Genomic DNA, 25,000 nt, shown 5'->3' with positions numbered 1-25,000 from the left:
GTGGACAGTAGTGGACTATATTGGATTGTAATAGACCGCAGTCGACTGTAATGGACTGTAATGGAGTGCAGTGGACTGTAATAGACTGTAGTGGATTGTGTGGACACACACACACACACACACACACTCACCGTGGACTCGCCTGCAGTTTGTTCACATAAGCTGAAATCAGTGCATGTTCCTCATTCAGACGCTGAGCAGCAGGTATACCCTGCACCCTACACACACACACACACACACACACACACACACACACACACACACACACACAGGTGAGTGAACATAATGGGTGATGCACAGTAGCTGTAAATCTGCATGTGTGTGTGTTTTTGTTTAATCTCAGGTTCTAATTAGCTGATGAGAACACAAACAGTACCACAATACACACAAACAGGAGTCGAGTGTTGTGAACATAGTAACTCACCTTTGATTAGAGCCGGGGCTTAGACTAGGGGGCGGAACTGGGACAGTCAAGTTGTTTGGTACTGGACGGGGCGGACTGGGGAGAGAGAGCACACACACACACACACACACACACACACACACACACACACACACACACACACACACACACACACACACAAACACACTTTCTGAAGCAGTGAAAACAAAGGAAAGAAGAAGAAAAAAAGAAAAAAGCGATAGAGACATGGAGCAAAGAGCAAAAGCACGAGAGAAAGAGAATGACAGGAACCGAAAGTCAGAGTCGGAAAGATATTGAAAGAAAGCGACAAAAGATAGAGAGGCAGAAAAAAAAAAGACTAAGTAAGAGAGAGAAAGAAAAAAGTAAGAGAGAAAGAAAGAGGAAAAGACAGAAAGAAAAGTAGAGAGAAAAGGAGAAAGTAAGACAGAAAGAAATAGAGACAGAACAAAGAGAGAAAGAGAGTTACAAAGAGAAAGAAAAAGAGCGAGAGAAAAAAGAGAAACAGGAAAAAGAAAGAAACGGGTGAAATACTGAAAGAGAAAGAAAAAAGAAAGAAAATAAAATAGAGAAAAAGAGAGAACAAAAATAAGACACTACACTTCATGTAGTAGACCAAGCACTCATATAATATTGATTGACTCACTCACACACACACACTTACACAATGTTGGAGAGGTCAAGGGGTCTCTCCGGGTCCTCTGGGTAGACGGGGTGAGGGGGTTCTCGGCTCGGGACACACCCAAATGATTTACTGATGGCACGACCCAACTTCTTAGCAGGAGATTTCTATCACACACACACACACACACACACACACACACACACACACACAAACACACAAACACACACAAACACACACAAACACACACAAACACACACAAACACACACAAACACACACAAACACACACAAACACACACAAACACACACACACACACACACACACACACACACACAGATTATTGACCCACACAGAAAATCCCAGGACATCAAAGTATTAAATGTTTTTGACCCATAAAACCAGCAACCATAAATATTGGCTCGGGAATTCCTATAATTAATGTAATGGTGGTGTAGTGGACTACAGTGAACTGTAATAATCCACAATGGACTGTAATATTCCACAATTGACTGTAGTGGACTGTTATAATCCATAATGGACTGTAGTGGACTGTAATAATCCATAAGGGACTGTAGTGCACTGTAATAATCCATAAGGGACTGTAATGAACTGTAATGGACTAAAGTGGACTGTAATGGACTGAAGTAGACCATAATGGACTGAAGTGGACTGTAATGGACAGAAGTGGAAGACAATGGACTGGTGTTGACTATAATGGACTGTAATGTACTAAAGTGGACTGTAATGGAACATAATGGACTGAAGTGGACTGTAGTGGGAATGTACTGGTAATGGTGCCTCACCCAGGATGAGTGCTCCTTCATTTGGTGCTGGTTGCTATGGTTACCGCTGGCATGGCCACGCCAGAAGCACGTCTGGCACAGCTGGTAGTTGAAGCACTGCTGACAGCGATACCGAAAACCAATCATGCTCTCACTGCGACAGTATGAACAGCTAACCGGGTGGAAGACTGGAGAGAGAGAGAGAGAGAGAGAGAGAGAGAGAGAGAGAGAGAGAGAGAGAGAGAGAGAGAGAGAGAGAGAGAGAGAGACCAAGCAAAAGACTCACCAACACAAAGAGAGGACATTTAAAATTCATACAAAATAGAAATAAAAAATTTTTATTTTACGTAAATGCAAGACGTGAAGCTGTAGCAGAGTGTGTGTGTGTGTGTGTGTGTGTGTGTGTGTAACAGTAAAACACAGAGAGAGATAGATACCGTTCTCTACGTTTGCCAGGCGGTGTAAGAGGGGCAACCAGATAAGACACTGGGGAGGAGAATCAGCCATCAACGTGTCCAGAAATGTGTTCAACATCACCTTCTTCTGTCACACACACACACACACACACACACACACACACACACACACACACACACACACACACACACACACACACACATTTAGCCATTGTTTTTCTTTCTTTTTTTTTTTTTTTTTTTAAACGGTAGTTTTGAATATGATGGCTGAAACAGGTCTCAAAAAAGTTTACCACAATGAAGCATCACGTCTGTTGTCCCATATGTGTCTGATACAGAAATCTACCTGCTCGACAGTTCTGAGTGTCCTTTGTTGTGTTTTCTGTTTAGTGATGCGCCAAATGTTTGCAAATGGTAAAGGTCTGGACTGCAGGCAGACCAGTTCAGTACCCGAACTCTTCTACTACAAAGTCATGCTATTGTAATAAATCCACTATGCAGTTAGCGTTAACTTGCTCAAATACGCGTGGCATTTTTAGGATGAAAGAATTTGTTGCTCTAAAACCTGTGTACATTCCATTCAGCATCGATGGAGCCCATTCCAAATATGCAATCTGCCTATTCCAAAGGAGAACCTTCACAGGAGTGGCCGGCCCACCAAAATTACCCCAAGAGCGATGACTCATCCAAGAGGTCACAAAAGACCCCACAACAACATCCAATGAACTGCAGGTCTCACTTGCCTCAGTTAAGGTCAGTGTTCATAACTCCACAATAAAAAAGAAACGGCAAAAATGGTCTGCATGACAAAGTTCCAAGACGAAAACCGCTGCTAAGCAAAAAGAACATAAAGGCTCGTCTAAGTTTTGCCAGAAAACATCTTAATGATCCCCAAGACTTTTGGGAAAATACTCTGTGGACTGACGAGACAAAAGATGAACTTTTTGGAAGGTGTGTGTTCCATTACGTCTGGTGTAAATGTAACACCGCATTTCAGAAAAAGAACATCACACCAAGGGTAAAATATGGTGGTGGTAGTGTGATAGTCTGGGGCTGTTTTGCTGCTTCAGGACCTGGAAGACTTGCTGTGATAAATGAAACCATAAATTCTGCTGTTTACCAAAAAAATCCTGAAGGAGAATGTCCGGCCATCTATTCCTGATCTTAAGCTGAAGCGAACTTGAACCAGGCAACTCTCATCACCTGGCCAATACCACCCCTACAGAGAAGCATGGTGGTGGCGGCAGGAGGAACTGGGAGACTGGTCAGGATCAAGGGAAAGATGAATGCAGCAATGTACAGATATGTCCTTGATGAATAGTTGCTTCAGAGTGCTCTGGACCTCAGACTGGGTAGTTTATCTACAACAGGACAAAGAAGTGGCTACGACTTGAACCAGACTGAACATCTCTGGAAAGATCTGAAAATGGCTGTGCACTGACGCTCCCCATTCAACCTGATGGAGCTTAAGAGGTTCTGCAAAGAACCTGGTCAAAAATAGATGTGCCAAGATGTGTGTGTGTGTGTGGGCATGTGTGTATACCTGCTGTGGGAAGCAGGAGCGGGCGAATCGTTGCGTGTAGCCAAAGGACGGAGCTTCGAACACAGCGGACGGCAGCTTCAGTGCCTCAGTCAGGAAGAGATCAAACTTCGGCAGAGTCATCGCTCCTTGAGTGTCGGAGATCTGAGAAAAAATATCTAACACACACACACACACACACACACACACACACACACATCATCTACATCCTGGGTCTCTCTTCCAAACAGTCAGAAATGCTCTACGATTTAAACGTAACAACACGCACTATACATTATAAGACCAAAAGTATGTGGGTGCCTGACCATAAGATGTGTATGTGATTCTTTTTGAACATGATTTGGAAGAGATTCAATGGATATTTTTGTATGAGATTTGGGGCGGAGATCTGTAGAGATTTGGTGAAGTTTTGGTGTGAAGATATGAGGAGGAGATTTGTGAAGTTTTGGTATGGAGATTTGGTATGGAGATCTGTGGAGATTTGGTGTGGAGATTTCGTGAAGATTTCGTGAAGATTTGGTGTGGAGATTTGGTGAAGATTCAGTGTGGAGATTTGGTCTGGAGATTCGTGAAGATTTGGTGAAGATTTGGTGAAGATTCAGTGTGGAGATTTGGTCTGGAGATTTGTGAAGATTTGGTGAAGATTTTGTGTGGAGATTTTTTGAAGATTTGGTGTGAACATTTTTGGTGTGAAGATTTTTGAAGATTTAGTGTGGAGATTTGGTGAAGATTCAGTGTGGAAATCTGTGAAGATTTGGTGTGGAGATTATGTGGAAATTGGGTGGCAATTATGTGAAGATTTGTGATGATTTGGCGGAGATTTCCTGTGGAGATTTAAAGGTGATTTGTGCTGATGTGTGGAGATTTTTTTTGTGGAGATTAATAGAGGTTTTGTGGAGTTTGTAAAGATTTGGTGGCGAATTTGTGAAGATTTTCTGTAAATACAAGAATAAATACACTACATACAACAGGCAACCATTTGCACTGCCTTTACTGCAAACCTCTATTTGCACCTCTATCTAGACCATGTCTTAATAGTTTAAAAACCAGACGTGAAACACAATGATCAGATTTTCCACAATCTTTGGCTTTGCTCTTGTAGTAACAAGCAAATGAATCTGATGCTGGCTTTGGTAGGCATCTAAAACTCAAAAAAAAAAAAAAAAAAAAAAATCAGTGTCTGGGGTCTAAATCTACAGAGCTCTGGATTTCTGTGATTTATTGGACAGTGGCTGGGGGACTGAGTCCGGGTACTTGGGCCCGGAAAACGCTGCTTTATATTAAAACCGTGTATCGCACAAATGTGGAGAATCGTGATATGATGCTTTGCCACTACATTGTGCTGTTCTAAGAGAGAGAATAAAGGAGGCTGTGAGGCTTTTTGTGTTACTGTGTGTGTTGAAGGACAGAATATATTTTTTAAGAATGTAATTGCCAGGGTTGTCCATCAGGGGGCGGCGCTACATCTGACTCGTGGTGATGGAGGTGAAGAGAAACACTTACAGCCATGGGCGTAAATCCCAGGGGGGGACGGAAGGGACATGTCAACTCCATTTACTAGGGTATTTTATTCACTTTAAATAAAACTCTTTAATGTAGTTGATGCAGACTCATTCATAAATTAGTTACGGCAAAAATGCTGATTAGCGATGTAATTTTCCATGAATCTGCTCTATTAGCGATTAAAATATGACTTATGTAGTGAACGTTAGCTTGTTTACAATAGCTTGTAGCATAGCGCACTGACACTAACACACCAAAGCCGTTTCCCCATGCAGTGTTTTATTTGGGACGACTTGGTATAATGTTAACATTAACACACAATTAGCATATTGTTTATCTGTGCATTTACTAAATGAGCACTGTGCTACGTCTGAACTGACCCCACTGTATTTTTATAATCAATTTCTATTCCGTTCTTAAGTGTCTTAATTAATTTGTAAATAAAATGTGAAACCTTTTGTTTAATTCCTTGTTTTTATTGTTGTGATAATTTTTTTTTTATGATAGTTTTACTTTATTTATGTAAAGCAGTTTGAATTACCATTATAATTGACGCAGTCTCCGTGCTACAATAATAATGATAGAAACAAAGTTTTTCACTGTGGGGACACTGTGTCTTTATACTGTAAGTACAATTTGACTGTATTATTTGTGTCCCCCTTCAAAAATTGCTCATGAGAAATGTTATATTGATTGTCCCCCCCTACTGTTAAATGAAATTTATGCCCATGCTTACAGCGCAGTTTATCCACGATCTTCCCTCCGCACAGTAAAGCCAGCATGACCTTCACGGAGAACACCGTCACGCTGCCCTGGCCTTCACTGTGAAACACACACACACACACAAAGAGATAGCATTTAGTATCAGTGTCGCACAACAAATTCAGCTTCACTTACCTTTCTTTCTCTCTCTCTCTCTCTCTCTCTCTCTCTCTCTCTCTCTCACACACACACACAGTACAACGGTCACACAACCTATTTAGCAACGCTTACCTTTCTTTTCGTTCTCTCTCTCTCTCTCTCTCTCTCTCACACACACACACACACACACACACACACACACACACACACACACACACACACACACACACACACACACACACACACACACACACACACACACACACACACACACAAAATCCATTAATTAACGAAATTCTATTAAACCAAGGTCCTGATTATGAACCTTTAAAACACACACACGTACACACACAATTCATTTATTAGCTTACTTCTAGTTACAACCAGGTCTCCATTATGAATCTTTAGAAAAACACACACACACACACACACACACACAAATAATTCATTCATTAACACAATTCTATTAAAGCCAGGTCTCCATTATTAACCTCTTACACACACAGTATTATTGTTACACAATATTTTCAGCATCACTTTCTTTCTTTCTTTCTTTCTTTCTTTCTTTCTTTCTTTCTTTCTTTCTTTCTTTCTTTCTTTCACTCACACACACAGAGAGTATGGAAAGTCAGACATTGTCGATCCTCCAATCTAACACACACACACACACACACACACACACACACACACACACACACACACACACACACACACACACACACACACAGAGCGAGGCGACGTGGAAGTGCAGACCTGTCGTGAGCAGCCAGCAGGAAGTTAAGCAGGAGGTTGATGCTCTGCTGGACGTTGATCTGGTAGGTGGTGGGCAGACGCTTGTTGAGTTGGTAGAAGACGGAAGAGACGATGGTCTCCAGCCGGGACACGCTCAGCTCGGTGCTGTGCTCCAATGTGTTCAGGCCGTTGTCCCGAAACGCCTCGATCATGTTCCACACGTCCACCAGGTGCACTGCAACACCAACATTGTTTAGCCCAAGATAACCCCACCCACGTTTATGAAACTTGATCGGAAAACGGTTCGGAAAAGTCTCAGCGCTGCGTTGTTGTGCGGCCATACTCACGGTTGCATTTCTTCTGGACGAAGCGAAGTTTGCAGGCCGTGCGATACGTAGAGAGCCGGATCAGGTCAAAATTCTGCTCTTCTGAAACGAGCAAATGGGAAAACGTGTTAATGGCGTACAACTTAAAACCACAATACCCAGTGGGGCTTGGTTTTTGTTGTCAGATGTATATCAAAGGTATATGAGCCCTTCTGTGTGTGCCTTTTGTCCAATTAACAAACTATTTCACAGGTGGACTCCAGTCAAGGTGTAGAAACATCTCATCTTCGACATTTCTAGAATTCTGGTGTCACTTTGCCATAATGTGGTACTAAGTGTAAACTGGAACATCAGGCTGCAACACAACGTTGGAAAAAGTGAACGTGGGACTAAATACTTTTTGAATGCACTGTATGCTTTACATGGGTTGGGAATATATGGAAGATCTCCCACTATAGAGGTCCAACCCTACTGAAAACTTTAAGGATGAATGTTTCCCGGCACCCCAGGCCTCCTCACCTCGCCTAGATCAGTACCCAAATGAGCACAAATCTCCACAAAATCTCCACCTTCCCAGAAGAGTGGGAACTAAACGTGGAACGCGATGTTCAAAAAAGTCTTCTGTTTTCAGGATTCTGGTCTTGACCTACACTACCCATCAGCCTTCGAACTTCTGAAGACTCACCTTGGATCTTAGTTTGTCCAACGTTCGTCTTTGCACAGTGTCGTTTTATGAGTTGCCTATTTGTATGAACAAAAGAGCTTACATTTTCACTCGCTCCCACATAAAGTCACGTTCATGTATCACACATTCCCGGCTTATCGCTGAGGTGAAACGTGAGAACTCACTCATCTCGGTGAAGATCTGCTTTTTGTCGACCATCGTCCTTCCTCTCCTCCCTCCGTCCTCAATCATCCTGAGTGAAAAAAAAAAAAACATTTTATATACTGTGTGTATGTATAAATATATATATATATATATATATATATATATATATATATATATATATATATATATATATATATATATATATATATATATATATATACACACATATATATACACACACACACGTGGCAAAACTGACCGTGAAATACGAACAGTGAAATACGGTACAGTACTGTAGCCTAGCCTATGCATAGTTTCTCTACTTGTTTATTGGTTGAAGTGTCCTATGATGTCAAAAAAGGGGCGGAGTTGAAGATACATTTTATTTTTATTGGCTAAATCTGGTGAGGTACGTCTTCAATACTTATGGGGCAATTTAAAAATCGCGATAAAGCTAGGTATAAACCTAGATAAGTTAGGTTTCTATAGTAATGGCTCATGAATTTTCAACGAGGAGAAGTTTAATAGTGACATCTTTGGAAGGAGTCTCCAGTGTCAGAGCTCAACTTTAAACGTAACAATAAATGGTTAAAAAAAAAAAAAAAAAAAAATTATTTGTTGTGGTGTTAAAGGAAAAACCATTGAGTTACTGATGTTCCATACAACCAAAACATACAGATTGTGTGTGTGTGTAGGGACCTGTGGCTGAGAGTTTAGTCATTTAAGGCATTAATCATTAACGGCAGTATAAAGGAACTGGTTTTTTGGTTGGTGTAAAAGTGAAACACACTAAGGGGTCCAATTCCACTTCTCTGCATGCCTTCAAAAACCTCTCGGTGATAAATCTTTGCGCACACACACACACACACACACACACACATTCCTGAGGGGATTTAAGAGTTTCCCAATAGCCTTACTTATAATCACTGGAGACAAAGAAGCACACATGAGCTCGCAACAGCATTGTGAAAAAGTACACACACGCGCACACACGCGCGCTCGCACGCACGCACGCGCGCACACACGCACACAGTAATATCAGCCAACAGAACACAGTGAACGCATTCCAGGGAAGTGCAACCAAAAGCAAGCGAGAACTGGTTGTTCTGTCAGTCTGCAATTAGCACTGATCGATGATTAGATTCTAACACCCCCCAGGCCCAATTGTTTTAGACTCCAGGGCTAGTTCAGTCGTTGGCAGAAATAAAGTTAGCATAAGCGTTACAGCATGAACCTCAAACTGACATGCTTAGCTCACTGCAGGGCCGGAACCCACACCGCGGTGAGTTCGGCTAGTCTGCCTGTGCTAAAAAGGACACTGACTCAAAACCAATCCCAAAACAACAGGTAAGGCCTTGTAAAGGGGGGCATGGCCTATGTGAAAGAGGTGTGGCTTCTGCTTATCAGTGTCTGTGAAAGAAAAAGGCGGCTTGGCCTTTGTGAACGTGGTGGAATCGGAAAGTTTCGAGACTAGCTCCGTTTACAAGAAAGTATGTTTTGGATCTTCGGGAAGTCCACAAGAACCAAAGCTGGCGAGTAGAATGGGTGTAGAAGTGAGATTATGCTGTTTCTGGCAACAAACTGACCTGTGAGGAGAGTGGAGTGTGTCAAAATAGTAGGCGTGGAAGAGAGAGAATAGATCCAGTTGCTCAGCTCCCGATGTACAAAAGAGAATGTCTGAGACTGACTTATAAAGGTCGGTGCTCCGTGTGACTATGCGTGCAGCTTTGTGCTGCCATCTGTTGGCGTGTTTCAAATCTAGTCTCGAAACTTTTTTGATACCACCTTGTACAAGTCTCTTTGAAGGAGGAAAGAGGTGTGGCCTCTATCAATCTGTAAAAAAAAATAAGGTGTGGCCTTTGTGTATCAGTTACACTGAATGAGAAAAAGGTGTGGCCTCTATAGCTGTCACTCAATGAAAATGAAGGAGGCGTGGCAAAACACACACACAAAAACACACTGCAAATCTGAATTTAACACCCAAACCTACACACACGAACACACACACAGCTGCTCATACTTCCTGTGTAAATACGCACAGCTGACATAAAGCAAACAAGCCAAAAACAAACTAAAAACATACACACACACACACACACACACACACACACACACACACACACACACAGGTAAACTGCACACATACAATGTATGCATATGTAATTCTTACCTTATTAGTGGCTGGAGTTTGAACTAGTGCAAAAAGGGCTGTATAAACTCTGAAAAGCAGAACACACACACACACACACACACACACACACACACACACACACACACACACACACACACACACACACACAGAGTAAACAAAGAGAATGACATCAGAAGCGGATATGAAATTGCCACATGAAGCACGAGACATGCTCAGTGCGGTGATAACATCCTGATAAAATCGAGAACAAACTCAGAACAAACGAATGAAACAGCAGCTTATCTGAGGGGGAAAAAAAACCGGCGTATTAACCGTTAAATAACAGTCCAATTATTTACATTTACGGTGTTTAGCAGACGCTTTTATTCAGAGGGACTTACAACTGAGCAGTTGATGGTTAAGGGCCTAATGACTTGCCCACTAAGCTACCACCTCCATGTACGGAAACCTCTTGAGGAAACTTCCTAGAGGAAATCTCCTAAGGAAATCTTCTAGAAGAAATCTCCTGAGGAAATCTAAGGAACCCTCCTGAGTATATCTCCTAAAGGAAATCTAAAGAAACCTCCTGAGGAAATCTGAGAAAATCTCCTAGAAGAAATCGCCTGAGGAAACCTCCTGAGGAAATCTCCTAGAGGAAATCTGAGGAAACATCCAACACTATCAATGATAGTATTGTATAGTATAGTGTTTCTATGGTTAAAGAAAAAAAACAAACAAAAAAAAAAAAAACCATTATTGGTCTGAATACGTTGAGCAGGATTGTTGGCGGCGTACGTTGAATGGACACTCTATTCTGTGAGCAGTGTCGGTACAAACGAGTAAACAAATGTCAAGTCAAGTCAAGTCAAGTTTATTTGTATAGCGCTTTTCACAACAGACATTGTCTCAAAGCAGCTTTACAGAAAACAACAGTGAAGGTGAATGGTGTGCGTTTGTCCCTGATGAGCAGCCGTGGCGACAGTGGCAAGGAAAAACTCCCTTAGATGATATGAGGAAGAAACCTTGAGAGGAACCAGACTCAAAGGGGAACCCATCCTCATATGGGTGACATCAAAAGTTTGGTCATAAATCTTTCAACAATACAGAACAATTTGTGATCATCATAGATCCAGCATCAGCTTCTCCATGCCAGGGCCTTTAAACACTCGGCATCTACTTCTCCATGATCATCCATAGGTCCATAATCTTCACGAGGTGGGACGTGACTGGAGCTGGCCAAACCTCAGGAAGCCTCGGGATGGGGAGAGAAAGAGAAGCAGTGGAGAGGAATTAGCGTAGCTGCTGTTCATGATATTAACAGCACAAGTTGATAATGTGCATGTGATCAGATGTTCTGGAGCACAAGGTTGTGATGTGATGTGCGTGATGTGTGTTATGTGTAGGCTTTGCTAAAAAGATATGTTTTTAATCTACACTTCTACACTTAAACTGGGAGGCCTTGTAAAGGGGGGCATGGCCTATGTGAAAGAGGTGTGGCTTCTGCTTATCAGTGTCTGTGAAAGAAAAAGGCGGCTTGGCCTTTGTGAACGTGTCGGGAATAAAGTTCACGGCAAATTCTGGCTCCGCAACAAAATGGCCGACCGCCGATACAGTGCACTCTATAGGACAGCGGCCCCCAGAAACCAGACTATGGACCAGTACTGAGCCACACAGCAAGAACAAACACCTTTTATAATATATCTAATAATTTAATAAACTCATATAATGTGTATAATAGGATAATGCACGTTACTGGCGCACCCACACACACACACACACACACACACACACACACACACACACACAAAATGCCCACTTCCGGACCCCGTAAATCCGTGACATATTTATATGAATGTGTATTAAAATCGTGCATATATACAAAAATTCCACACGCTTCTGACCAATCGTATTCTGGAATTTAAGAATAGGCATGTTCAAGACCTGTGCGCCGGGTGCGACGTGATATTGTGCATCAGATATATGTAGAATATAGTCTATATTGGTTAGGTCAAGGGGGCGGAGCTTTCAGGTACATGAGATAATATTGCAGGCAATCGTTTCAGATTTTATTAGGACATTAGGAGTGTTTTTCAGCGATCTCTGGTGTCGACGTTGGCAGGTTTGCAAAATGACAGACTTGCAAATAAATTTTTTTTTTTTTAAAACAGCGAGCTCAGCAACAAAATGTTTCAATATAAATAGTGCGTCGCATGGACGGAGATGTGACGGAGGCGTCGTTCTTTCCGTCACCTTTCTCGCCAACACTGTGAAATCTGCTAAGCGATTTAATGTCACCGACAAGCCAAGCACCCACTGACTTCCTGTCAAGTTGATACATCAATCAAAGGCATTAATCATTAACGGCAGTATAAAGGAACTGTTTTTTTGGTTGGTGTAAAAGTGAAACACACTAAGGGGTCCAATTCCACTTCTCTGCATGCCTTCAAAAACCTCTCGGTGATAAATCTTTGCGCACACACACACACACACACACACACACACACACACACACACACACACACACACACACACACACACACACACACACACACACACACAGATTATGAGGACACCTAACCTTATGCTATTGTAGATTTACATAACTAACGTAAAAAGTCTCATGTTTTGTAGCAAAAACTTATAATAGCGCCCTATTAAAAAACAATATGGTTTTTGGACACCTGACCACTCTTCTGAGATGATGTTCCACTAGCTTTTGTGCAGATTTTGTGCAGATTTGTGCTCATTCGGAGACAAGGACGTTAGTAAAGTGAGTGTAGGTGAGGTGAGAAGGACCAGGGTGAAAGTGTCAGCATGAAAAATTCATATCTTCCAACCCATGGAAAATAGATTCATGATTCTGGATTTTGTGACACTGGAACAAGTTTGGGTCTCCTGGTTCAAGTGAAGGGACAATTTCATGTTGCATCCAAAGATGTCCTATACAACCGTGTGCCTCAGAGTTTCTGGTAACAGTTTAGGGAAGAACCAAATACAGCTGGGAAAGTCATGTGTCCCGATACTTTTGGCAATGGCTGAGCTGCGGTACTGAAAGGTTCGATAGTTTTGTGGGCTGAATGTCCATGCTTGTTGAATGACACGTGCACGAATATGAACAAAGCTACACTTTTGGGGACCATTTTTGGTCCTCACAAAGTCTTCTACACACGTATACACACACACACACAAGCAAAACAAAATCGAATGACACATATGGAGTCAGATCGAAAGTGGAAACTACATCACTGCAAAACCAGATACAGTCTCTCTCTCTCTATCTTTCTCACACACACACACACACACACACACACACACTAATTACAAAACAGTTTTATAAGGCCACCATAGAAGGAGAGTCCACACACACACACACACACACACACACACACACACACACACACACACACACACACAGAGCTAAACAAGCATGTCTTCATAAAGAGCAAATACCATCTGATGTCAATGTGTCATAGGCATCTGAGGAAGGATAATCTGAGAAAAAACAACAATGAAAGAACAGAGAGAGAGGGAGAAGAGAGAAACATATGGGTTTGTTGTTGTGGTGGACACTGGAGAGGTCAACAGAAGGGCGAAAAAGATACCTAGATAGAGAGAAACAGAAAAGCAGAGACAGAGAAATACAGAAAGAGAGATAGAAATAGAGAAAGAGGGATGAAGGGAGGGAGGGAGGGAGGGAGGGACACCAGGGTGGGTGATGGAAATTTGCCTCAACCGTGGGCTACTATTCCTGTCCACGCCTCCTTATACCACATGACCCGAGCAACAGCTGAGCCTATTCTCATTCCTTATTTACACACACACACACACACACACACACACACACACACACACACACACACTAATTACAAAACAGTTTTATAAGGCCACCATAGGAGAGTCCACACACACACACACACACACACACACACACACACACACACACACACACACACACACACAGACACTATTTTTAAATCCTGACATAGTTACGTCTGTATATGCATATTAGTGTGTGTGTGTGTGTGTGTGTGTCCACAGAGCAGATGGCTGTCAGTGTTGGTCAATGACGTGGCGCTGTCACACGTGGAGTCTCCATGTGCTGCTGGATTCTGATTGGTCAGCAGGTGTTGATTCATTTCCTCCATCAGACAGCAGATGTACATTAATGAGCTCCTTCTTTAAGGCTGCGTTTCCATAGTAACCGATTGATTAAAAGTGGTCAGAGCAAGTCTCTCCGTGTCTCACTCTCTTTCATGTCTCTGTGTTTATTTCAGTCTCTCTTTCTTTGCCTCTGTGTCTCACTTTCTCTTTCTTTCTCAGATTCTCTCTCTTACTTTTCTTGTCTCTCACGGTCTCTCTCTTTCTCTCGCTCTCCTTTACCGTCTCTCTCGTTGTGTGTCTCTTTCGTTCTCTCTCACTACATGTATAACCTTTGACAGATGGTCTCTATCAATAACTAATCCTGATACTGGTTCCTGAGTTCACAGACTAGAATACAATCAGTCTTAATACTAAGTTGTCCCTCTTCCCTACTGTCTCTCTCTCACCCTCGTTGTCTCTCTATCACTCACTACCCGTCTCTCACCCTTACTGTCTCCTACTCATCCGCACTGTCTATCTCGCTTCACTCTTTTACCCTCCCTCACCCATTCTCATTCTCACCCTCATGGTCTCTCTCTATCCTTCTCTCTCTCTCTCTCTCTCTCTCATGCTCACGGCACCTTTTTTTTACCATAATCCATCTCTCACCGCTGCTGTCTCTCTCTTGCCCTCTGTTTACTGTCTCTCACTGTCTCAGTCTCACCTTTTCTCTCTTTTACTGTCTCTCCCTGTCTCACTCTCGCCTTTCCCCTCTCTCTCTCTCTCTCTCTCTCTCTCTCTCTCTCTCTCTCTCTCTCTCTCTCTCTCTCTCTCTCTCACCTTTCCCCTCTTTCACTCTCTCTCTCTCTCTCTCTCTCTCTCTCTCTCTCTCTCTCTCTACTGTCTCAGTCTCACCTTTTCTCTCTTTTACTGTCTCTTCCTGTCTCACTCTCTCTCTCTGTCTCACCTTTCCCCTCTCTCACTGTCTCACTCTTGCCTTTCCTCTCTCTCTCTCTCTCTCTCTCTCTCTCTCTCACATGCTCACTGCACCTTTTTTTACCTCAATATTTCCCTCACACCTCCATCTCTCACCCTCATTGTCTCTCTTTCACTGTCTCAGTCTCACCTTTCTCACTGTCTGTCTCTCTCTACTGCTCTCTCCCTCTCTCTCACTGTCTCAGTCTCGCCTTTCCACTCTCTCACTCTGCTGCGCGCTCTCTCTTTCCCTGTCTCTCTCTCTCTCTCTCTCTCTCTGTGTGTGTGTGTGTGTGTGTGGAAGAGGAAGACTGACAGTGCAGGAGTTTTTATAAGTGTGTTGTGACAACTTTCTCTTGTTGGAAACGACTGAGCAACACCTGTGAGTGCTTGTACATCATCAGACGACAACCCCCCCCATCCTCATCTCAAACATCTAATGACAGATAATTACAGTACAGCACTCAGACGAGGCCGAGTCACTGTGAGAAGGTTCCTCAGAAGTCAAAATGCAGCGCGCTTACGGAGAAAAGGTTCGAGACATGTTCCGATCCGAGTGTCCGATTTACCGAGTCACGTTATATAGTTATACACATCTACCCGTGTCTCACGTGTTCCATCGGGGAGAATATCATGGAGAACGTGAGCAGGATCTGACGGAGATGTTCAGATCATCATTAACACAATTCCATCACTTTCTGTTCCATTCCTTTGTTCCTGCTTTGGAACGTTTCAACTTCCGAACCTCACACACTTCTAACAGATTCTTCGGATTTCTTCCAGGAAAAGCGGAACTCGATCCCAAAAACCCTGTCCCTCTCGTCTCATTCAACATCCATCAAGCTGTAAACCAAACCTGTCCGTTTAGTTCGAGTTCAGTAAAAAAAAAAGAGATAAAGGTTAGAGGGAAAATGGAAGGAGCGAAGGAAGAAGAAAGGAAGGATAAAAAAGAAAAGAGGGAAGGAAGGAAAGAAATGGAGAGAAAAGAAAGGGAAGGAATAAAAAAGGACGGGATAAAGGAAAAAGAAGGGAGGAACAAAAATCGAAGGAGAAAAAAAAAAGAGAAATAATAAAGAGAAGTATGAAAAGAAAAAAGGATTGAATGGAAGATGAAAGAAAAAAGCTATGAAACCAACTAAATAAAGGCAAAAAAGGGAAGAAAAGAGATGCAAGTATGGATGGGGAAAAAAAAGGAAGGAAGACAATGAAAAGAAAAAAAAATGGGAGAAAGGAAGAGGAAAGAAAAAAATCTAAGAAAGTGTGGAAGGAAAAAGTAAGGTAAGGAATAAAAAAAAGACGGGATAAAGGAGGAAAGAAGGAAGGAAGAAAGAAAAATGGAAGAAAAGAAGGAAGGAAAATTGAAGGTGAAAAATGGAGGGAACAAAAGTATAAAAAGAAAAAGGAATGATGGAAAATGAAAGAAAGAAGCAATGAAACTAACTTAAAGGGAGAGAGAGAAGAAAAAGGATGTGTAAGTAAAAAAAAAAAAAAAAAAAAAATTAAATAAACATGACAGAAAGACGAAAAGTTGAAAAACATGAAAGAATCCATGGAAGGAAGGAAACTGCAGCCCAAAGCGTGTGTTTGAGTCACTTATTGCAGCCGCAATTCGAATTCATTCACTTTCTCAACTCATTCCTTTGATCTCTTGATGTCTCAAGACGTTGAAGGTGACTGAGGTTCTGGGTCCCAGTGCTTTAATCGGACCTGCCTAAAGAACCGCACCAAGACGGAGAACCTTCTAAACGCTGCTTATGTAAAAAGCTATCATAAAGTAGTTCCAGCACACACACACACACACACACACACACACACACACACTCCAGCACTTTACTCTGTGAGGATCTCGAACGTGTGTGTCTGGACCTGTCTGATAAAAGAGACGTGTTCTCCTCCTCTTCCTCCGCTTTCTGATCTCGGCCGTGTGGAGCAAATCCGATAACTCCCTCGAGGAACATGATAAAAGCGTTCAGGCTGGGAAAATCCGACCTGCTCGCTCGCTTTCAATCCCTCCCCTCCCATTCCTTTCTACCTTTTCACTCCATCCATTCAGGACTTTCCTTTAACACCCCTCCTTCTCTAATCCTTTTACTTCTCACCCAAGGATCTCATGTTCATCCCAGCATCTGAGCGCTGCTCCAGGATCGGCTCTGCTCCTCAGAATCATGCTGAGAAGAGAGCAGGCTGGAGCTGCGGGTGAAGGAACGTCTGAGTGAAGCACACCGGAAACATCTCACGCCTAATAATGTTTTCATCATGACGTCGTGCGTGTTCCTAACAAGCAGGACCCGAACATCTGAACAACTTCACCGCCTCAAAAAAGAAAGAGAGATAGTTCACGCAGACGCAGAACACACGCACATAAACACAGATGCTCAACGTAGACAGTTAAGGCTAGACACACGATGCAGACGCAGACGCATAAGGGAGATGTGTAACGCAAAAAGATAATACTTGATGCAAATGCATACAATAAACACAGACGCTTAATGTAAGACAAACAATGTAGAACACCAGACGCATAACAGATGAACAAATACAGACACTTAACCCAGACGTAACACAAGACAAACAGCAGACACAACGCAGACGTATAACAGCAGACGCATAACAAATGCATAAATGCAGACGATGTGTAACACAAAAAAACTAATAACAGACACACGAATGCAGACGCTCGACAACGGACGGCACAGACACAACGCAGACAAATAATGGTTCCATAAATTTAGACGCATAACGCAGACGTATTACGCAAAAGGATGGCACAGACGCAACGCAGACGAATAAATGCAGACAAATAACGCAGATGAATTACATGAATAACAAAAACAAATAATTGCAGACACTCAACACAGACGTGTGCATAGCACAAACACACCTGCTGTGTGTAAGGTGTCGCATGTCTGGCACAAACAAATAAATGCAGATGAATAAATGTTGTCTGTAAATTTCCTATTTGGATAAATAAAGTGTCTGTCTATCTGCCTGTCTCTCTGTCTGTCTATTACAGACGGAAAACCCGCGAAAAACATAGGTGAGTAACACAGTTGTTTAACGCAACAAATAAATGCAGACAAATAAAGCAGATGGATAATAATGCAGATGGGGGACACATAACGCAAATGCATACGTTTATCGCAGATACCGAACACAAGATAAAACATGCAAACGAATAAATGCAGACGATGAAAGCAAGACGAAAACGCAGACAAATACCGCACATGAATAAATGCAGACGGATATCGCAGACGCATAGCACAAACCAATAACAAGGAAATGCAGACGGATATCGCAGACACATAGCCCAGACGAATAACTCCAACGAATAAAAGCAGACAGATATTGCAGACGCATAGCACAAACCAATAGCAAAGAAATGCAGACAGATAGCGCAGACGAATAACTCCAACGAATAAGTGCAGACGCAAATGAATAAACGCAGATGAATAACACAGAAGCACAAGATGGACAAATAAGATATAAATAAATGCAGACAGATATCACAGATGCATAGCGCAGACGAATAACTCAAACGACTAAAGCGCAGACGGATATCGCAGACGCATAACTCCAATGAATAAATGCAGACAGATAATGCAGACACATAGCACAAACCAATAGCAAAGAAATGCAGACAGATAGCGCAGACGAATAGCGCAGACGGATATGAGTGCAGACGCAGATGAATAAACTCAGACGAATTTCCCAGACAAATAACACAGAAGCACAGGACGCATTAGATATGAATTAATGCAGACGGATATTGCAGACGGATATCGCAGACATATAACCACGGAGACTGTAACTAATTGCACATTTATTCTGAGTGAAATCAGACACCGATCCTAAATGACACAAACCAAACAGCTAATCTGAATATCGCTTGCATCCAGGACGGGAATCTGATCCACAAACGTGTGGCCTCGTCTCAGACTCAGCGACTGTGGTATGTCAGTGATCCTCACGTGTTCGTGTGAGACACATGAGACATGTGCGAGACACACGAGACGCGAGCGTGTGCTGCCCCGAACACCATGTACGGCTGAAGAGATAGAACGGTAACACACAGGATGACAGAGTCCGACATAAACAGAGAACAAGTACACACTGTGTACACACACACACACTAATGTGCGTTTAGCATTTCTATAGCAACAACATATTTCCATTTATAAAAAGAATGAAGAATTATTTGGCAGCATTGATGGAAGAAGAGTTCTGTGTCAAAACATTCAAGTGAGACGGAAGAAAGAAAAGAAAGAAAGAAATAAAGAAAAAGGAGTGACATCATTTGGTCAAACGTTTGTGGACACCCACGCATAAAACCCCGTTTGATTTTCGTGTCTCACTGCTTCTCCTCTCTTAGCACTGGTCCTCAATTAACGAGTGGCAGCTTGTGGTCAAAAAAAAGAAAGAGACTGACAAGAAAGAAAGAAAGAAAGAAAGAAAGAAAGAAAGAAAGAAAGAAAGAAAGAAAGAAAGAAAGAAAGAAAGAAAGAAAGAAAGAAAGAAAGAAAGAAAGAAAGAAAGAAAGAAAGAAAGAAAGAAAGAAAGAGACTGACAAGAAAGAAAGAAAGAAAGAAAGAAAGAAAGAAAGAAAGAAAGAAAGAAAGAAAACAAAAAAACTACTGAATAAACAAAGAAAAAAAAAAGACAGAAAGAAAGAAAGTAAGAAAAATGAACAAAAAGAAACAACTGAATAAACAAAAAAAAAAGAAACAAAAAGAAAGACAGAAAAAGACAAAAACAGAAAGAAAGAAAACCAGTCAGAAACAAAGAAAGAAAGAAAGAAAGAAAGAAGAACAAACAAACAAAACAAAAACAACCCGAATAAACAAAGAAAGTAACAGACTTATTTGAAATACCCTAAAAGACTCCTATAATCCGAGGCTAAAATCTGTAGTCATTCATTGCTGGATTGTTCGTCGACGATTAAAAGCCTTCGCAATATTTTTTATTTTTTTCCCGCTGAAGAAAATTCTGCCAGCATCCGAAGATGCAGCGCGACGTCTCCTATGAAAAGCGTCAAACCAAGAACCAATAGGAGCACAGGGACGAAACGACAACTTCAAACCTCCTCAAACCGCCTCAGGGAAAATGTCGAAATGAGGCAGCAAAAGAGAAACTTACGGAGAGAAAACAAGTGTTTGCACAATTTTTATTTATTTTTTTTAATATCAAGGCATGTCTATAAAACAATCCAGTCTGACAAGCAACAATCGCAAACGATTAAATATCACGCATTTTGTGTCTGGCATAAGTCGCTTCGGACAAGAGGTTCTGCAAAATGAATCTCTATATGCTCTTATAATAAGCTCCACTCATCTGGGGAGATTTTATGGAGATTTAGTGCTCATTCAGGTACTAGCGCATAAGGAAAGTCGGGTACTGATATAGATGAGGAGATGGTGAGGAGGTCTGGGCAGAAAGTGTCACCGTAAAATAATTCATCCCAGAGGTGATCAATGGGGTTGGAGCTCTAGAGCAGGAGCACTTTCACCTCTTCCAACCCATTTAAAGCACATGGTTTGGTCTCCTATTGATTTGGCCTGCAGAAGAAACACATATGGCTAGAAATGTCAGGTGTCCAAATACTTTTGGCAATACAGTGTGTTGAGAGGAAACGCTGGCATATCGTGTCAGGTACTCGGCACCTGATCTAAGCTTGCCACTTCCTGTTTCCTGTTTCCTGTTTCCTCTGTGAGAACGTCGCCTCAGACTTGCTGTAGCACGGAGTGCACTTACTTTAAAGCAAACTATTTTGTAGTTAAACCCCCCCCCCCCCCCCCCCTAATTTAGGACACTAATTTAGTGTGAGACCTTTCAGTAAAGTCCTCTTAATGCCACAGTGTGTGTGTGTGTGTGTGTGTGTGTGTGTGTGTGTGTGTGTGTGTATATGTATAAATATATATATATATATATATGTGTGTATGCATGTGTGTGTGTGAGGGGGGGTTTGTATGTCAGATACCGGGAAAGAACATTCCAAACATTCCCTGACTCAAAGTGAGAACAGGAGAATGGGGGCTTGTGTACCACCTTCACTCTCTCTTAATGTGTGTGTGTGTGTGTGTGTGTGCGTGTGTGTGTGTGTGTGTGACCGAGACTAAATGATGCGTCACATGACTAAAGCGTTTCATGCTTTCTTATAAAGTTCATGCTCCAGAGAACTGTGATGAATCCTGACTTCTCACAAACACACACACACACACACACACACACACACACACACACACACACACACACACACACACACACACACACACACACACACAAACACACCATTCCTCAACGTTCATCATCAGATCACAGGTTTGACTTGGGTATCAGTGAAGCGACTGTATTAGAACAGCGATTCCATAACACCCGTACCAACACACACACACACACACACACACACACACACACACACACACAATGAGCACAGAAGAAAGATCATAAAACTGCATAAACACAACAAAAATGGTACAGCTACGCAGCTTCTTGGTCCCCTGAATAGTGTGTGTGTGTGTGTGTGTGTGTGTGTGTGTGTGTGTGTGTGTGTGGAGCATATATATGTGTGTGTGTGTGTGTGTGTGTGTGTGGTGGGGAGGGTCTGATTATTTCGGTTTTGGATTATTTTCAGAGCGCCGCGGATGCCGAGAGTGACTGGCCGAAAATATCCAGTGGTGTGGTAGGCAGAAACCAAGCAAGCCACACACACACACACACACACACACACACACACACACACACACACACACACACACACACACACACACACACACACACACCATAGCCTCTCTGAAACCAGATCAACAACCGATGATGTCTTTCCTTAAGCAGAATATGGACTGATCAAATTTGTGACAATCGAATCTGCTTGAGAAGGAAGTAAAAGCTCAATAGTTGACATTTTATCAAAAGGTCATGTTCTAATCCCAGCCGCTCCTGGGCTCCTGAGCAACCAGGTGAGGGCCCTTGAACCCTCCACTGGTATAAACGGAAGATCTAAAACTAAATCTGTTCGTTGAAAACGCCATAACCAGCCGAGGCGTTGCGGTGCCGTGTCCCCACTAATAGGTTTTTGTTCAGAGACGCCGTCTTCAGTCAAGTTATTTTCAAAATAGCGTTTTCGCAGTGTGGATTGTGAAAACGGTGGCTTTTCGTCGCTGTTGTCATGACGTTTTTAAAGAGACGGAAAGTAAATAAGCGCCGGGCGGAAATGAAGGAAATTAGTGTGTTACGTTTCGTTTACTCGCATTACAGGGACATGAGCGTTTTTTTTGACATTTCAGTCATTCAGTCGTTTACAGTCCTGCAGGTTTTGTAAGTTTTGGTGTAAATTGTTTTGAGGTGGTGAATGTAAGACGGTCAGGTAAGATATGGGGCTGTGAAAAAGTATTTTTATCCTGATTGTTTTATTTACCCTTTTTTACACTTAAATGTCAATTTAGATCATCAAACGTATTGTAATATTACACAAAGATAACCAGAGTAAAAACAGAAATGCAGATTTAGAACGATGAATCCATTTTATTAAGGGTGCTATGTAAAAAAGTAAATGCCCACTAAACCTAATAACTGATTGTGCCACCCTTGGAGGCAATAACTACAATCAATTGTTTGCAATAATCAGCAACGAGCCGCTGTTAATGGAATATTGGCCCACTTTTCTTTGCAGAATTGTTTGGACTGAGACACATTTTAAAGTATGATTTAAGGCCCGTTTTTGACTTTGACTAAACTACGCCAAAACCCAAATGTTTTTCCAGCCATTCAGAGGTGGACTTGCTGGTGTGTTTCAGATCGTTGTCCTGCTGCATAGCAGTAAGTGCGCTTGATCTTGAGGACATAAACTGATTCTCCTTCAGGATTTTCTGGTAGAGTGTAGAACTCACCGTTCCAACAATTATGGCAAAGCAGCCCAAGACCATCACACCACCACCACCATGTTTGACTGTTGGTATGATGTTCTTTTCATGAAATGCTGTGTTAGGTTTATGTTGGTTCACAGAATATTTGCCCAAATATCTTGAGGATAATCCAGATTTTTTTTGGCAAATGTGTGACGAACCTTTGTTGTCTACTGTTTATTACTTTTTTCACGAAAGGGCCAAATAGGTTAGGAAATCATTATTTAAAACCTGCATTTTGTATTTACTCAGGTAACCTTTGTGTAATATTACAATGTGCTTGATCTAAATTTACATTTAAGTGTAACAAATAGGCAAAATATTTAGGAAGGGGCAAATACTTTTTGACATCACTGTAAAACAGTTGAATCTGGTGGAGAAGAAAGGGTCATGAGTTCAAATCCCAGCGCTACCAATCTGCTGAACAAGCAGCAAACAGCCCATGAACCCTCAACTAGTGTCTGTTTATTAAAAACACAATTCAGTAAGGACAAAAGTAATAATAATAAAAAAAAAAGCGTTAATGTTTTCGCGCAAATTTGGCCATAAATTGTTTCACACAGGCTACACTCGAACTCTCCGAGGGACCCAAACCGTTTCCTATAAAAGAGCTAAAAATCAATTGCTTGAGAACCGTGGGCCAAAAAAACGATCTAATTGATTGTAGCCTAATCCAGTTATTCAGTGGCCTATAATGAGATAGAACTATGTACCATTTTACGTCAGAAAATATTGAGTATTGGTATGATATCGTATCCTATCAGACACCGGCAGGGGCCAAAGTGGGCTCATGGTGACCTTCAATTTAGCCGGCAAGTCCTAGTTCGGGCATTTATATAGCTTCACGTTTTAACATTTAGCTTTCTATAAAACATGTTTCTAGTATCCGAATCAGGCTGCAGCACCATTTCTGCTCTAATATATATCGTCAGAAAGTATCGAGTAGTAGTATCGTATCGTAACGTATCGTATCGGTGTGTACATAGAAGCGACCTTCAGTTTTGTTTTTGTTTTTTTAAAGTGCACTGAAAGTGTACAATGCTTAAAATTCAACGGTTAAACTCTACACAGGATTAATATAATACGCTAAATGAGCTTATATGAGTGATATTCCGTCTTTATTTCCACCATTTTAATCAAACAAAACTGAAGGAAAGTGGGAATCCCGAGCGCGCATGCGCGGAGGCGAGAACTCTGAAGCGCGCACTCCTCCACTCATTAGCGGCCCTGAAATCACCATGGTAACCACGGAACCGGACCGAACCGAACCTGTGTACTGAGGAGTACGCGAGTAGGCAGTATGGAGGCTCAGCTCCGCTCCCCCGGGCTTCTTCCACTCCGGTTTCGGGGGACAGGAGAGCCGAGCGCCGGGCAGCCATGTTGGACAGAGAAGTGAACGCCGTCCTTTCCGCGCGCAACAAAGTTGTTTTTAATAAATAAATCGAATCGATGTTTATTTCTGAAGTGTAAAGTGTCCGGATGAGGAAGTAAAAGTAAAGAGGGAAGAAACTTACTAGAGAGCAGTGTTTCCGCAGGTACCGGTGAGGGAGAAAAGTGCCGTTATACCGAATGACACGGCGGCGGCGGTCACATCGCAAACAATCCGCTTCAGACCGGGGACAGAGAGACGCTACAACCGTGTGGACGCGCCTCCGAGCCGCGCCATACTCAGTGTGAAGTACCGAGCACGGGGGAAGTGCACGTGTGTGTGTGTGTCTCTGTGTGTCTCTCTCTCTCACACACACATTCTCTTTCTCACAGACACACACACACACACTCTCTCTCTCTCTCTCTCTCTCTCTCTTTCTCTCGCTCTCTCTCTCACAGACACACACACACACTCTCTCTCTCTCTCACACACACACACTCTCTCTCTTTCTCA

The 25,000-nt window shown here is 42.2% G+C and overlaps 2 protein-coding genes across 9 annotated transcripts in view; both read right to left on the bottom strand.

Annotated features, from left to right (window-relative positions):
* Positions 1–25,000, bottom strand: part of dtnba (dystrobrevin, beta a) — a 32,412-nt gene extending 7,412 nt beyond the window's left edge. For 2 of the 8 annotated variants that reach the window (XM_083535070.1, XM_083535067.1), the window contains exons 1-12: positions 24,633–25,000; positions 10,205–10,253; positions 8,055–8,122; positions 7,227–7,307; positions 6,901–7,114; positions 6,023–6,108; positions 3,787–3,941; positions 2,265–2,367; positions 1,849–2,015; positions 1,086–1,210; positions 425–499; positions 132–218 (exon numbers count right to left, since the gene is read on the bottom strand). In XM_083535070.1, coding sequence (XP_083391196.1) covers positions 132–218; positions 425–499; positions 1,086–1,210; positions 1,849–2,015; positions 2,265–2,367; positions 3,787–3,941; positions 6,023–6,108; positions 6,901–7,114; positions 7,227–7,307; positions 8,055–8,121 — 1,160 coding nt within the window. In that variant the 5' untranslated portion in view covers position 8,122; positions 10,205–10,253; positions 24,633–25,000. Of the gene's footprint in view, positions 1–131; positions 219–424; positions 500–1,085; positions 1,211–1,848; positions 2,016–2,264; positions 2,371–3,786; positions 3,942–6,022; positions 6,109–6,900; positions 7,115–7,226; positions 7,308–8,054; positions 8,123–10,204; positions 10,254–24,632 lie in introns of all 8 variants that reach the window. The other 6 variants (XM_083535069.1, XM_083535066.1, XM_083535072.1 and 3 more) reach the window with 6 other exon arrangements.
* LOC310722600 (uncharacterized protein) overlaps positions 11,021–25,000 on the bottom strand; it is a 1,041,764-nt gene continuing 1,027,784 nt past the window's right edge. Inside the window, exon 3 of the mRNA XM_083535183.1 lies at positions 11,021–11,187. The gene's annotated coding sequence lies outside the window, so the exon portion shown is untranslated. The remainder of the gene's footprint in view (positions 11,188–25,000) is intronic.

Source organism: Silurus aristotelis (genome assembly GCF_946808225.1).
Source record: "Silurus aristotelis genome assembly, chromosome: 29".
NCBI lineage: Eukaryota > Metazoa > Chordata > Actinopteri > Siluriformes > Siluridae > Silurus > Silurus aristotelis.
This window is presented reverse-complemented; position numbering and strand designations above follow the sequence as displayed.